We start from the raw sequence: 14,784 nt of genomic DNA on the forward strand, positions 1-14,784 counted from the left end.
GTTAAACTTTGCCAAAATACCAACTTTGGCACCAACTTGAATGGTCTTAGCCAATTGTTTATCAAGTTAGAGCCACTTGGAGGGCAAAGGTCATCCTGGTGGACCCTCAACACCCTCTTCATGCAGAGTTTCCACTCCTGCCATCGGGGTGGAGGTGCACTTTCCCCAGGAGCGCCAAATCAAACAGATATCAGAGATAATTTGTTCCCTCAGCTGTTGGGTTCTTAAAAAAGCTGAAGGCATAGTTGCTATAGCACACACAGTTTAACAAAGGACAGATGGACTCTTAGTGTCTTTAGATCACAACATTATTATGATAACATCTACTATATTATGTTTATTATATGTATTTTATTATGATGTGTATTGGTTGTGTTGCCCCTCTGGGACAATAAAGATTATGCAATCCAATCCAAAAACAGGTTTATCTTTTCAGATATGCCTACTGCGGATAATCAAGTGATTTCTCAAGAGCAGTGGGATTACAACATTCCCTGTAACAGATACATGACACAACCAATGTAAATCAAAGGAGAAATTAACTGAAATTATGATATTTGTTATTTAAACAACAAAAGCCTTTGTTGAAGTTATTCTTGTTGTTCACTCTGAAACAGAAATGCTAATTCTACAAACCGGCCAACAAAGAAATAGAACAAAATTCTGACTGTGCTTTTTAATGCACCATTTGCTTGATACCAATTGTGTGCCAATAAATTGGTGCATCCCATTCCCAAGTAGGTAGGGTGGAACAACACTCAACCTCATTCCAATTTCATTCAGGGTCATTTTTATCTTTCACACGTCTTTTAAAAATGTTTTACAATGCATTTCATTAATTTTTTAAGGGAACCAAGCAAACAGCACAGGCACACACTAGCCAAGGTTCAGGTTACGAGCAATTCACGCAAATGGGGGGGCGCTGATGGAGAGGTGCAACAGACACTGGTATTTGTTAAAATATTAAGGCTATTCTTGGTCAGCTACCAGCCTCCTTATACTACATCATTATTGGAATGGAATTTTGGTACCTATGGAACCCGTTGTAGTGACTGGCTGGTCCTTAAGGTCCCCATAGTTTGCTCTGAACAGGGTAACTCTGCATGTTGCTATGATGCCCCTCTAGCTCATGGGATGAACTCAAACAGTCCTCAAAGCTTGAGATTCTCCCCTCTGTTGCAGAGTTAAAACCTTGATCTCCAACCTCTGTCAATGAAGTTGTACATGTTTTAATTGATTATTATCCTTACTTGTCTTATTGTTATGATTTTATATTCTGTGTGATTTTAAATGCCTTTTTTGTGCTTAACTCTGTATGTACACTCGATGTGACTGTAAATGAGGGAAACCTCAGTTGCCTTTAGAGTTTAAATAAAGGTTTGAAATGAAAGTACTGTGAAAGAATTGAAGACCGAAAAAGGTAGAAAGGGCCAAGCGCTGTCTCTACTGTAAGGATGCGAGGGGGTGGCGTCAGGGTTCTGATGAATATTCACCAAAGCACTAGGATTCTGTGCAAACGTTCCTACGCTGACAGCACCAATTAACAATTACTGTTAATCTGCAATCCCGCCACTTTATTTTAGACACAGGGAGCACGTATCAGATTATAGCATCGCCGTCAAAACAAATGAGCCGCATTGAGGAGGAGACACAAGTGGACGAGAAGAGGATGCGGGGGGGGGGGGGGGGGGGACATCAAGATCCTACTTAGGCCCCCCTCGTCTGGTTCACACTCCCTCAAGACCCATTTTCAACCAATCAATCACGCAAAGGTTGAGTTTGTGGATTTCAGTCCATATGACAAGCAATGACTGGTTTGATTTGACCCAGTCTAACATGCCTGGTCGAGAAATGTTGCTTTTATGGTCATGAAAATCAAAAGATGAGCTGAAGGACAGGGATTTTAATAAAAAAAAAAAATACCATTGACACGTATGGCCTTGTACAGCCTAGGGTATCTGCGGGTTTCAACAAGTTACATTTAAGACCTTTTTAATACTACTTAGAGCCAAATGTAATACCAAGTATACAACCATACTAGCAAAAAAAATAACTGGTGGCTTAACTGGTGGCTGCACTTGGGTTCACTTGCACTGCAATTTAAATTCTTGCACGTTCCATAAAAGCTCTTGCCACACACACCAAGCTCCCGGTAGCCCCGAAAAAAAAACTACTTGAATACAAATGATTAATTAATCATTAATATTATTTAATCTCCTGACAGCTGGGCTGCCGCTCCAAAAATGTAATACCTGTGCAAATGAAATGCAAGACTTTTTGATACCTTTAAAGGCCTTAAAATTGAGAATTATAAATTTAAGACTTTTTAATAACCTGCAGATACCCTGTTGTAATACACATGCTGCTGAGAGAGCATGGCCATCTCCTTACCTAGGCTTAAATTGAAAAAAGCCTTTAAAATGTCATTACCGTTCATCAGCTAATTGTCAGTGAGTTCAACAGAACCCTCCCCATCACTGCTCTAGTTGAGATAAATGATGGCTGATACGGAGAGCCGCGTCGGCCACGCAGTGCTGACATGTTGAGGACGCAGGTCCACTCCTTTGTTGGGTGGCTGTTGGTTGGTGCAACAGATGGAATCCATTAACTATAATGAGGGCCTGACAGCTCCGATACTTTGATGAGGCAGACATCCATATTCCAGAACACAAAGGAGAGGAAATGAAGAAGCCTCTCACTCCCACAGCCATCCCGGCTCCTCCACCCCCACAAGTAGCTACCTACCAGGGGCAAAGTCTGCTGCTCCTCCAAAATATACCCATTTCAAACACACACACACACACACACACACACAAAGAATGCAATATAACACATAGAAACATACTACGTAAAAGAATAGATTTAGATCAAAGTCAAATTTAGCCTTATTATGAAGAATGTTCAAAATGACATACGACCCGAGTAGAACAAAAGGAAGATCTGCAATTAGGGATGTCCGATATTATCGGCCTACCGATATTATCGGCCGATAGGCATTAAAATGTGATATCGGAAAATATCGGTATCGGTTTTCATTTTATTTTAAAAAAATTTTACATTTCTATAACCTTTATTTACCCAGGCAAGCAAGTAAGAACAAATTCTGATTTTATTTATTGTCAAAAGTATGCATAATGTTGTGTTAATTCCACAAGAGATATGTAATGTTAATTACCTGAAAGTATTCAATTTTTTGGGGGGGGAAACCCTGCATATATCGGTATCGGTTGATATCGGTATCGGAAATTAAGAGTTGGACAATATCGGTATAGGTAAAAAAGCCAATATTGAGCATCCATATCTGCAATATATATAGGCTTTGAAGCTGAAATCTCTGCCATGGTAATCTACGTCAAAATCACTATTCCAATGCTTTAAAAAAAAATTACTCTTCCAAAAATGTGCCTAGATCAGCATAAGAAATAGCTATAATCAGAATTTGAGAATGAGTTCTTCTCAGGCAACGACATGAACCTTCAGAGAACCCATCTACCCCACAGCTCTCTTCGAGAAACTCTTGTTCGAGAAGAACGAAGCTTTGATTATTATAAGATAAGATATTCCTTTATTGATCCCCTTGGGGAAATTCCTGCAATTACTACTGACGCTTTGGTTATTCTACGACAATTTCTACTGAAGCTTCGATTATTCTATGACAATTACTACAACATTTTTTAATGAGGGGCAACAGTGATTTAGGAGGTAGAGCAGTCATCTGGTAATCCGGAGGTTCCCGGTTCGATTCCTGCTCCTCCCGGGCAGCGTGTCGAAGTGTCCTTGAGCAAGACAGACACTTAGCCCCTAATTGCTCCCGATGAGCAGGTTGGCACCTTGCATGGTTGACTCCACCATCGGTGTGTGAATGTGTGAGTGAATGGGTAAAACAAATAGTAAAATGCTATATAAATACAGCCATTTACCATTTATATAATGAAAACGGCCCTACATATTCAAATGCCTCTGGTCTGTTTACAAAGATACACAACAAAGAGCAGACCATACAAGAAACCTTGAAAAACCTGCCAAGCAACATCAAGTAAGTTATAAAGTGCCAGAACGGTATGTAACAACTGAGTCTGATCAGTGATGCAACAAGAAGTATGTAAGGCACTGGGTTGGTGGAAGGACAAGATAAGATAAGATATTCCTTCATTGAACCCCTTGGGGAAATTCGGGCGCCATAGCAGCATGGGGGGGGGGGGGGGGGGGGGTACAGGTATGGGCAGAGAAATAGTAGAAAGACATAGGCAATACAATTTTATTTAAAAAAATCAACAGTAAAGAAGGACGCACCTATATCTGCCTCTGTGCTTTTCTTCATGTCCTTATGAAGCTTCTTTGTCTGATCTTCCAACCTATGGGGCAAAGATACAAGAGTTATTTTTAGTCAGGTTCAGGTGTCTAGTGGGTTAATACAAGCAGGCAACAGGAACAGTTGGATTCATGGGCTTCGTGTGTCTGCATGAGAAACAGCAGCAGCGGAGGAGATGGCCAGAACGAAAAGCCAGCAGTCAGAAACAGAGTGGGAGAGAGAGACAGTGGGGGAGAAAATGAGACGACGAGTACAGTATGTCCAGAACCCTTTAATCTATAGCCTCCTCTGTATTGGGCAAAGGAACGGTCTAATCCACAAGAACCAAATAAACACCTAACAAAAGGAAGCGAGCAGAGGAACTAGGGTCCCTAAAATGGGATTACACATTTTCATTGATTCCATATAAAAACACATTATTATGACATCCTTCGGCTAATTAAAAAACACTGAGAAACCTCCTTGCTGCCGTCAACTACATTTGGGCTTAAAAGCATTAATGTCTTCAATCATCCCTGTGCACATACTCGAATGATGGGTGTTAAAAATGGCAATTACCAGGACGACGGAGGCTGAAACGCACGCTGTTCATTATATCAATTAAGGGAAAACGAGGAGCTGTTTGGAAAACTCCCCTGAGAGAAGCAGTCACGTCAGTTCTCAGGGTTTGATTAACGGGGAAGCAGGAGGGGGGGCTCCCGTTTTCCATCCCCTGCTGGGGGATTCATATAGACTAGAGAAGATATAGTAGTGATCCAATATCTCTTCCATGTGGCCGTCACCACCACGCTGTGCACACGTGGGCACCACTGGGCATTTTGATCTACTGTAAACAAGAACTTCTCATTGAGGAGCGGTAGCTTGGCTAAACATCTAGCTAGCAGGGGTGTTACGAGATAATTGATGCATTGTGAGTGAGGCGTCGCCGTGAATGTAGAAATACAAATGGATCAATCGGTAAAAAATTAGGGATGTCCGATATTATCGGCCAATATCGGCATTAAAATGTGATATCGGAAAATATCGGTATCGCTTTTTTTTTTACATTTCTATAACCTTTATTTACCCAGGGAAGCAAGTAAGAACAAATTCTGATTTTATTTAGTGTCAAAAGTATGCATAATGTTGTGTTAATTCCACAACAAGAGATATGTAATGTTAATTACCTGAAATTATTCAATTTTTTTGGGGGGGGGGGACCCTGCATATATCGGTATCGGTTGATATCGGTATCGGAAATTAAGAGTTGGACAATATCGGTATATCGGTATCGGTAAAAAAGCCAATATCGACCGGGCGGTCAGGTGGCGTAACGGAGATTGCGTTCGTCACCAACCCCGGAGCGGCTGGATTCGCCTGTTCGAGTCCAGCTCACAGCTCCGGGGTTGTCACCAGCTTGGCTGGCCGTTCACACTAATACAATTGGCAGTATTAGAGGGTGGGAGAAGCTGGCGGGGTGGGTCCGGGTCGTTGTAAACAGCGACTCCTACAGTTCGGTCGGGGCGCCTGCTAAGCGCGGATAGGATCTAAGTGGGATAATGTGATCCTTCCACACGCTACACCCTCTCAGTGAGAATCCGCGCTGCCAGGTGAAAAGAAGCGGTTGATTGGCTGGACGTGTGTCGGAGGAAGCACGTGGTAGCCTCCACTCTCCCAGACCGACTGTGGGGGGTAAGTGCGCAGCGACCAGGAAGGGGATTGGGAATTGGCATAACGACTAACATTGGGATGGGAGAAAATCGGAGGAAAAAGGAGGGGGAAAAAGATCAATAAAAAAAATAAGCCAATATCGAGCATCTCTAGTAAAAATTTATCATTAAAATGAATAGAGATCGATGCGGGTATCCGTTTATTAATTCTAGGGCTTCGGGGGCCGAGATCAGATTTTAATTCGAAGCTTCGAGATTAAAAAAAGTATATATTTTTTTTATATATATATAATTTTTTTTATGTTGTGGGACTTGTACAGCACTTTGTTCAACTTTGTCAGTGCTGTAAAGTTTAAACCTTTTTAAATCTTCGACAAACGAAACACTTTGCTTTCATGAAATATTGTAAGCAGTCATTTGAGGCTTTATAAAAGCAGCACAATGAACACAAATCTGTCAGTGCCGAGTCCGACCTCATCTTAAATAACAAACAGCATTGCTTGTTGTAGTTAACAAAGAGAGGCAGAGTTGATTTAGCAAAAAAAATAAAATAAAAAAATACATATTTATTTTTAAAATTCAAATTTTATTTTCATATTCGAATCCCATGCCCATTGAACGAAGCTTCGAAGTATTTAAGACAGCCCTAATTAATTCCTAATTATTTTGAATTATTGCTAACTGAATCAGTCACCTCTTTTTTGTATATATATTAGTCTTTAAAAGTATCTAAATTAATTGAATCAGGATAAAAGAAAATAAAAAATGTTGCATCAAATCTTTGCCTTAATAATTTAAATTAAATCATATTGTTGTTGGATTGAAGGGTACACCCTTACTAACTAACACAGCAAACATTTATCTGACGGACAGAATATCCATCTGTATTACATACAAGATGCCTTGAACAGGGTCTTGGGAACCAGGACAAAATAAAGTACTTGTGGGTAAGCACCTTGCTGCAGCCATTAACTCAACCTAAATCCAATGTCAAGAAACTTGATAGGTGACCATTGGATTTCCATTCCATTCTGTCCAGTAATATTGCCGTGGAGGAAGCCGTGGTTGATTTGCTCATGTTTAACGATGGTGGGAAGTCTCCCCCACCCCCTGGCCCCCCCTTCAGCTTTACTGAAATTACAGTTAATTGATGGGATTTCATTTTGTATAAATAAAGAGGGGGGGGGGGGGTGCTACACCTTCTCATCACTCGTCAAATCATTCCCAGGTTGACATTACTGGGCTTGGGAAGCCAGCGTCAGATTCCTGGGACAAGCTGCCGTGTGGAGAGCAGCACTCCGGGCGACTCGTGCCGCGTTAACAGGCGCCAGGCGAGTTTCCGGGTTAAAAGATGGTTGGGGGAAGTCTCGTTGTGTGAAAAGCAGCCACACGACCATCACAGGAGAAAACCTGATCCTTCTCTTTCTCATTTCCCTTCAACATGTGTGCATGTTTTAGCAAGTCCTCTGTGCTATACGCCGTAAGTGATCCTCCAAAGACGGCAAGCGGCTTCCTGGGCAGCCTTCCGATTAGTCTGGACACTACCTTCTTAAAGGAACACGCCAACATTTTTGGAAATTAGCTTACAGTCTTCTCCAGAGAGAGACAAGAAGATAAGATACCAGTTTCCCTCCTGAGTGCTGCGTTTTGTTTGTTCAGTGTTGTATCTGTGTCCTGTCTAACGTCCTACACCAAAGAAGAACTTCTGCACATCGGGTGTTCAAACCCATCGGACACTTTCCCAACACTACTCACCCGTTCCAGGGATTTATTGGATGTACTGGTCAGGGGGACTGCGTTCTTCGCCAGTGCTGTGCGCTGGATCAGACGGCAACGGGGAAGGAGAGGTGGCTGTCTGGTTCGCCTCTGGCGACGGGATCGCGGCCACCACTTCCCGGTATATTCCTCGGAAACGTGAACTCTTTACCAAATAAAATGGACGAACTCCGGTGGCTGGTTGCAGGAAACAAGGACTTCCACTCCACAGCTGTCTTTGCGTTCGTGGAGACCCATCTGAAGCCATCAGTCCCAGACGGGGCTGTACAGCTGGAGGGCTTTTCTGCGTTTCGTGCCGACAGGGACTTCGAGGCGGCGGGTAAGTCGCGTGGAGGGGGTCTTATGTTTTTTATTAACAATCGCTGGTGTTCCGATGTGACAGTGATTCACCAACACTGTTCCTCTGCTATCGAATCCCTCTTCATCCGCTGTTGTCCATTCTATTCCCCCCGTGAGTTCAACTCTTACATCCTCGCCTGTGTTTACATTCCTCCTGACGCTGACGTCACCGCAGCGGTAGACACGCTGGCCGAACAGCTGACGAATGTTGAACGCAACCACCCGGACAGTTTTGTTGTTGTATTGGGGGATTTTAACCAGGCTCATCTGAGCCGGTCTCTCCCTAAATACAGGCAACAAGTCACTTGCCCAACTCGGGGAGTGAACACTCTGGATCACTGCTACTGTACTATTCGGCAGGCCTACCATTCTGTCCCCCGTGCTGCACTGGGCAACAGTGATCATCATCTCATCCACCTGATCCCTCGCTACAGGCAGAGATTAAAACAATCAAAACCTGTAGTGCGGAGCTTCAGAGTGTGGTCCAGTGAGGCATGCGAGTGTCTCCGCGCCTGGCTGGAGAGGGCAGGCTGTGACCAGGACTTTGTTGAGTGGGCGGGGCCTGAGGCTGGTAACAACCTGGATGACTACACAGACACTGTGACATCCTTCATCAGCCTCGGCGAGGAGGTGTGTGTCCCCCTCCGCACTAGGAAGATCTACAACAACAACAAACCCTGGTTTTCAGCCCAACTCAGGCGGCTGAGGTCGGAGAAGGAGGTGGCCAGGCTCAGTGGTGATGCTCATCGGTTCAGGCAGGCCAAGTACAAATTCGCCAAAGAGGTGAGGGAGGCGAAACTTCGCTTCTCAGAGAAACTGCGGCAGCAGCTCTCTGAGGGGAATTCCTCCTCCGTTTGGAAAGGCCTCAAGACCATTACAAACTACAAGCCGAAGTCACCACAGGCGCCTGATAACCTCCCCCTGGCGAACGAGCTAAACACATTTTACTGTAGGTTTGAGAAAGAGGTTCCCCCCCGCCCTCTTCCTTCACCCACTCGGTCACAACCTCCATCCCCCCACCCCAGTGCCCCCCCCCCCCCCCCAGTGGGCCCCCCGCCCCCCCCACATCCCCCGTCAGTGTGAGAAAGGTGAAACGGCTGTTTTCCAGTCAGAAACCCCGGAAGGCGGCCGGCCCGGACTCTGTCTCCCCCTCTGCCCTGAAGCACTGCGCTGACCAGCTCGCACCGGTGTTTACCACCATTTTCAATGCATCGCTGGAGCTGTGTCACGTCCCAGCATGCTTCAAGGCCTCAACCATCATCCCCGTCCCCAAGAAGGCCAAGGTCACGGGCCTTAATGACTACAGACCTGTCGCCCTGACCTCTGTGGTCATGAAGGTCCTGGAGCGCTTTGTCCTGGCCCACCTGAAGCTCATCACAGATCCTGTGCTGGACCCGCTGCAGTTCGCGTACAGAGCCAACAGATCCACAGAGGATGCTGTAAACATGGCTCTGCACTACACGCTGGAACATCTGGACTACGCGGGCAACTATGTCAGGATCCTGTATGTGGACTTCAGCTCGGCCTTCAACACCATCCTTCCACCCATCCTGGAGCACCAGCTATCCCTGCTGCAGGTGCCGGCCTCCACTCGCAGGTGGATTACCGACTTCCTGTCCAACAGGTCTCAGCGGGTGAGGCTGGGGAAGAGCATTTCCAGCTCTAGGTCCACCAGCACCGGTTCCCCGCACGGCTGCGTTCTATCCCCACTACTGTTCTCCCTGTACACCAACAGCTGTGCCTCTCTGCACCCCTCGGTCAAACTCCTGAAATTCGCTGACGACACCACCCTGGTGGGTCTCATCTCCAGGGGGGACGAGTCGGCCTACAGGAGGGAGATCGAGAGGCTGCAGAGCTGGTGCAGCTGCAACAACCTGGAGCTCAATGCTCAAAAGACAGTGGAGATGGTAGTGGATTTCAGGAAGAAAGCAGCCCTGCCCCCTCCCATCATACTGGGAGGCACTCAGGTGACCTCCTCGGCATGACCATCTCCCGGGATTTGAAGTGGGAGCTCAACATCACGGGCCTGCTCAAGAAGGCCCAGGGGAGGATGTTCTTCCTCCGGCAGTTGAAGAAATATAAACTGCCGAGGACCATGATGGCCCAATTCTACACGGCCATCATTGAGTCCATCCTCACCCACTCCATCATCTCCTGGTTCCCCGCTACAGCGGCAAAAGATCTTGCCAAGCTGCAGCGGGTGATCGGCTGACCCCTGCCCTCCCTCAGGTCCCTGCACGACTCCAGGGCGCTGAAGAGGGCGAGAAAGATCATGGCCGACCCATCCCACCCCGGTCACAGCCTCTTCACCCTGCTCCCCTCTGGGAGAAGGCTGAGGATCCCAAAGGCTGTGAAAGCTCGACACAGACTGAGCTTCTTCCCCTCAGCCGCCAGGCTGATCAATGCCTCAGGTCCCCCCCCCCCTCTGCCCCCAAGTGACACTGGCACAATGACATTGACTGCACTGCACTAGTCCGTACTGGATCTCTGCACACTTCACTTTATATATATATATGTATTTTATTTATTGATTAATCCCCCACTGCACTGTTTTCGTTTCTTGTCTGTGTTGGTGTTTGTTTACTGTGAAAAAAGCATACACTGTATTGCTGCAACAATTACCAATGTGTTTTACACAAATGGCTCAATAAAGGAATCTGAATCTGAATCTGAAGCGGAAATGGCCTGTTAGCCTTCGGGAGAGGTGTTAGTTGGACAATGCCTAGGCTAACCGGTCATGTCCGCTTCCATTCATTGTGCTAAGATAGGCTAGCATGCAGCCAGATAGCTTTCTACTGAACGCACAGAGAGGAAACTGGTATCCATCTTCTTGTCATTTCCCAAAATGTTGGTGTGTTCCTTTAAGCCTACAGCGTAAACCAAGATAAGATATTCCTTTATTGATCCCCTTGGGGAAATTCAGGCATCATAGCAGCATGAGGGGGTACAGGTATGGGCATGGTAATAGTAGAAATACATAAATATAGGCAATCAAATTATATTACAGTAGAAAAAGTACAAATAAGCAGTGTAAACAATATAATTAACTCTGAATATAAGCATAATGCAAGTAGGCAGTGTAGTCAAAGGTGCAGATGACTCGGAAGGAGAGGGTAGGGCGTATCTGTTAGTCTCTTGATAGTATATGTAGAAGTGAAATACAGGTTAATGTTTTATGGGGTTGCTATATGTTTTATTATGATGCTCTGGTTTTATTATGATGCTCTATGTTTTATTATGATGCTCTATGTTTAATGATGTCTGTCCATGTCCAAAATCAGGGACCATGATGGAAATAAGTGCTTGCACTTTCTCATGTTTTTATCCCTTGGATGCTGTCTTTACTCCACAATAAAAACCAATCAATCAATCAACTCTGTATGCCCTATCAGTTATATTATATGTTACAATAAATATGGTCAATAACACTTAGAATCCAAATATATACCATGTCCATGAGTAAGTACAATATACAGTATACACAGGTGCGGTATACATAAGGTACCCTAACTGGCATGATATAAGTCATACGTTGTAGTACGTGCAGTTCCTACTTCCTCAGAGATGATCTGGACTATCTGTTATGCTACATATTAGCCTCACAGTTCACAGCCATGCCACTGACCGCATTGCTTTAGGTTATTTGCTAATAAAAGAAAATTATGTTATTACTGTCTATCTACTACTATCATGCACTCTTCCACTAATTAATTAAGCATTGTACCCTTCCTGCTAACTTGTCGTACAGAACTTGTAAGTGGCTTTGGATAAAAGAGTCAGATAAATGACTAAATGTAAATGCCAATGGGAGCATTCACCTCAGTTGAATAATAAATTAACTTTTGTATTGCACCTTTCATACAAGAATTGCAGCCCAAAGTGCATTTTACATTAAATGCCATGACAGGGAAGGAAACCTTTGCATTTTCCTAACTAATGACGGCAAGAAAATTGAGATAGGTTCAATCTTTATATTTATATTAGATAGGCCAAGCTATTTTGAAAGTAATTTAATTGCCACAGTGATTAATGCGATTGTAAATGCTAGATTGTCATAATTAGGCCTACAAAATCAACTTCTTTCAGAAGTGTGTTAACAACCTAATAATTTACCATCATTTGATAATTACTTCTTTATTTTATCTTGAGCTCTGAGGAGGATGAGGCATTTTACTATTAGACAGAAGGGGGAGGGGCATATAGAGTTTTTGTATTTTCTTTTTTGCATTGCGTCCCCCCCAACGTACTAAACACATAATTAATCAGAATGAATCTGCCATCTTAACCGATAGGGCATACAGACCCTCATCTGCATATTTGTTTACACGGTTTATTTTTCTCATATTTTTCTATTCAGAGTCAACTCAATTATATTGTTTACTTCTCTCATATTTGTATATTCAGATCTAATTGTATTGCCTATATTTATGTCTTTCTACTATTACCCTGCCCATATCTGTACCCCCTCCCCCACACAAAAATGGTAAATGGTGCATTTATATAGCGCTTTTATCCAAAGCGCTTTACAATTTGTTCCTCACATTTTACCCATTCACTGACACATTCACACACTGATGGCAGAGGCAACCATGCAAGGTGCCAACCTGCACATCAGAAGCAATTAGGGGTTTAGTGTCTTGCTCAAGGACACTTCGACACGCTGCCCGGGAGGAGCGGGAATCGAACCGGGAACCTCCGGATTACCAGACGACTGCTCTACCTCCTGATCCACTGTCGCCCCCTACACACACACACACACACTCGCTCCCCCATGCTGCTATGATGCCTGAATTTCCCCAATGGGATCAATAAAGGAATATCTTCAAGTTTCAAGTTTGTTTATTAGTTGTCACAATAAAATACATGTACTTTACAGTGAAATGCTTGGTTCTGTATGAGCCCCTGCGAATGTGCTTCATACAGTAAAAAAGTAAGTAAAAAGGTAAGTAAAAGAGGAATATACAATATACAATCTAAAGTACAGCCTAAGTACAATCTAAGTACAGTGAGTAAAAATGAGTAAACAGTGAGGTACAAATCTTATCTTATCATAACTCATCTCCCGCTCATTCATGACTAGTGGTGGGAACATCCCGGGTCAACAGTGTGCTGGTACAGACGTTAGCCTCAACATCACAAAAGCGCATTTAGAATTTCTTTATAGAAATCCATCCCAGGCTAAAAAGCCTAATAGATCTGAGGCAGAAAAGGGAAACAAAGAGTAGCAGCAGCACCTCTGGCTCTACAACCACAGTCACTCCCACTGTGACCCTGAAGGAGACACTTTATACTCCAGAGGGCCGCACACCTGATCCATGTACACAGAGACTAACACACCTGATCCATGTACACAGAGACTAACACACCTGATCCATGTAGACTAACACACCTGATCCATGTAGACTATAATAACACACCTGATCCATGTACAGAGACTAACACACCAGACCCTGATCCATGTACACAGAAGCGTCGTTGCCCAGTTGGATTCATGCCTTGATAGACTTTCCTCAGTGTCACCCCGGAGCACAACAACACATTTGGAGTGTTATGACTGCAGCACAAGGTAAGAACGCAGGTTTATTATTATGTGCTGCCGCTGTGCAGTAAATGGGCATAAACTCTAAGGCAGCATTTATATGTTTCAATGTTTGGCTCTGAATGAAATTGAACTTGGTTAATTAGCTACAGTGGTCTATTATTCTCCAGTGGTTCTGGGTCAGTAATGCCAGGCCGAGGCCAATTGTTGTCTTGGTTAGGCTATTTATAATGAATTTAATCTCTATACAGTTACGGTTCTGGTGTGCCGTGTGGTGGTTAACCTTGGCTGTCAATTTGGGTAGTACGGGCCCTTTTGTCAAAGCAAATTATAAGCTGTGCTCTCATAATATTTATTACTGGACACCGACAGCTATGGTTAGTTAGCCACAAAATCAATGCAAAGTCAATGGGGCCACGCTGCAGTCAGTACGAGCTGTGAAGGAAACGCTGAAACAAGTCTCCACAAGTAGGTTTCAATATTTGTTACAGGGCTTGTGCAGAGAGTGTGGCCCCCTTTAACGTGTTCTTAAGTAACCAGTAACACCCTATGTTTACATTCTAATTTACATTAGTCATTTAGCGGACACTTTTATCCAAAGCGACTTACAAGTTCTGTACGACAAGTCAGCAGGACAAACAACTCTTTCAGCTGAGTAGCCATGTTCATTAAACAGTGTCAAACAGTGCTACGGTCTTGAGTATATCGTGCAAGACATATTAGTATAGCAGGTAGTAATATAGGCAAGGACAATTATTTAGTGGAATGTCACTAAATAGTCAATGTAATAGGTAGCCGAATGTGGTGAATGCAACTACTAACGAGTAACGACAGAAATAAACTTCCCAAGCTCATAATGAACCACGGTTTAGGTTTCAAATGGTTCCTTCCTCTTTTGAGATGTGCTGCAGAATAAATCCAATCGCCTTGCATCTTCACCAATCTGTTCTAGCTAATGGTAAACAAGGGGGTGAGGGGAGGCCCGTCTGGCTGTGTGCCAATGTGAAGTCTGGGGTCTGGTTCCAAAAGGTGCTAATAGGCAGGTCTACAGGAACAGCTGCTCCGGTGTTCCTGTGCCCCGCAGTTCAAACTCTGCTTACCACCCATCAGCCCGGCCCCGTCACCCACTGACGCATACCCCATTTGTGGACCTAAGATTAGGGACACAC

General features: G+C 44.2%; 1 protein-coding gene across 1 annotated transcript in view; it reads right to left on the minus strand.

The window, feature by feature from the left end:
* bin3 (bridging integrator 3) overlaps nt 1-14,784 on the minus strand; it is a 131,216-nt gene that overhangs the window by 48,811 nt on the left and 67,621 nt on the right. Inside the window, exon 4 of the mRNA XM_084322774.1 lies at nt 4,294-4,355. Within this exon, the coding sequence (XP_084178900.1) occupies nt 4,294-4,355 (62 nt within the window). The remainder of the gene's footprint in view (nt 1-4,293; nt 4,356-14,784) is intronic.

The sequence above is a fragment of the Notolepis coatsorum genome (assembly GCF_963971535.1).
Source record: "Notolepis coatsorum genome assembly, chromosome: 10".
Lineage (NCBI taxonomy): Eukaryota > Metazoa > Chordata > Actinopteri > Aulopiformes > Paralepididae > Notolepis > Notolepis coatsorum.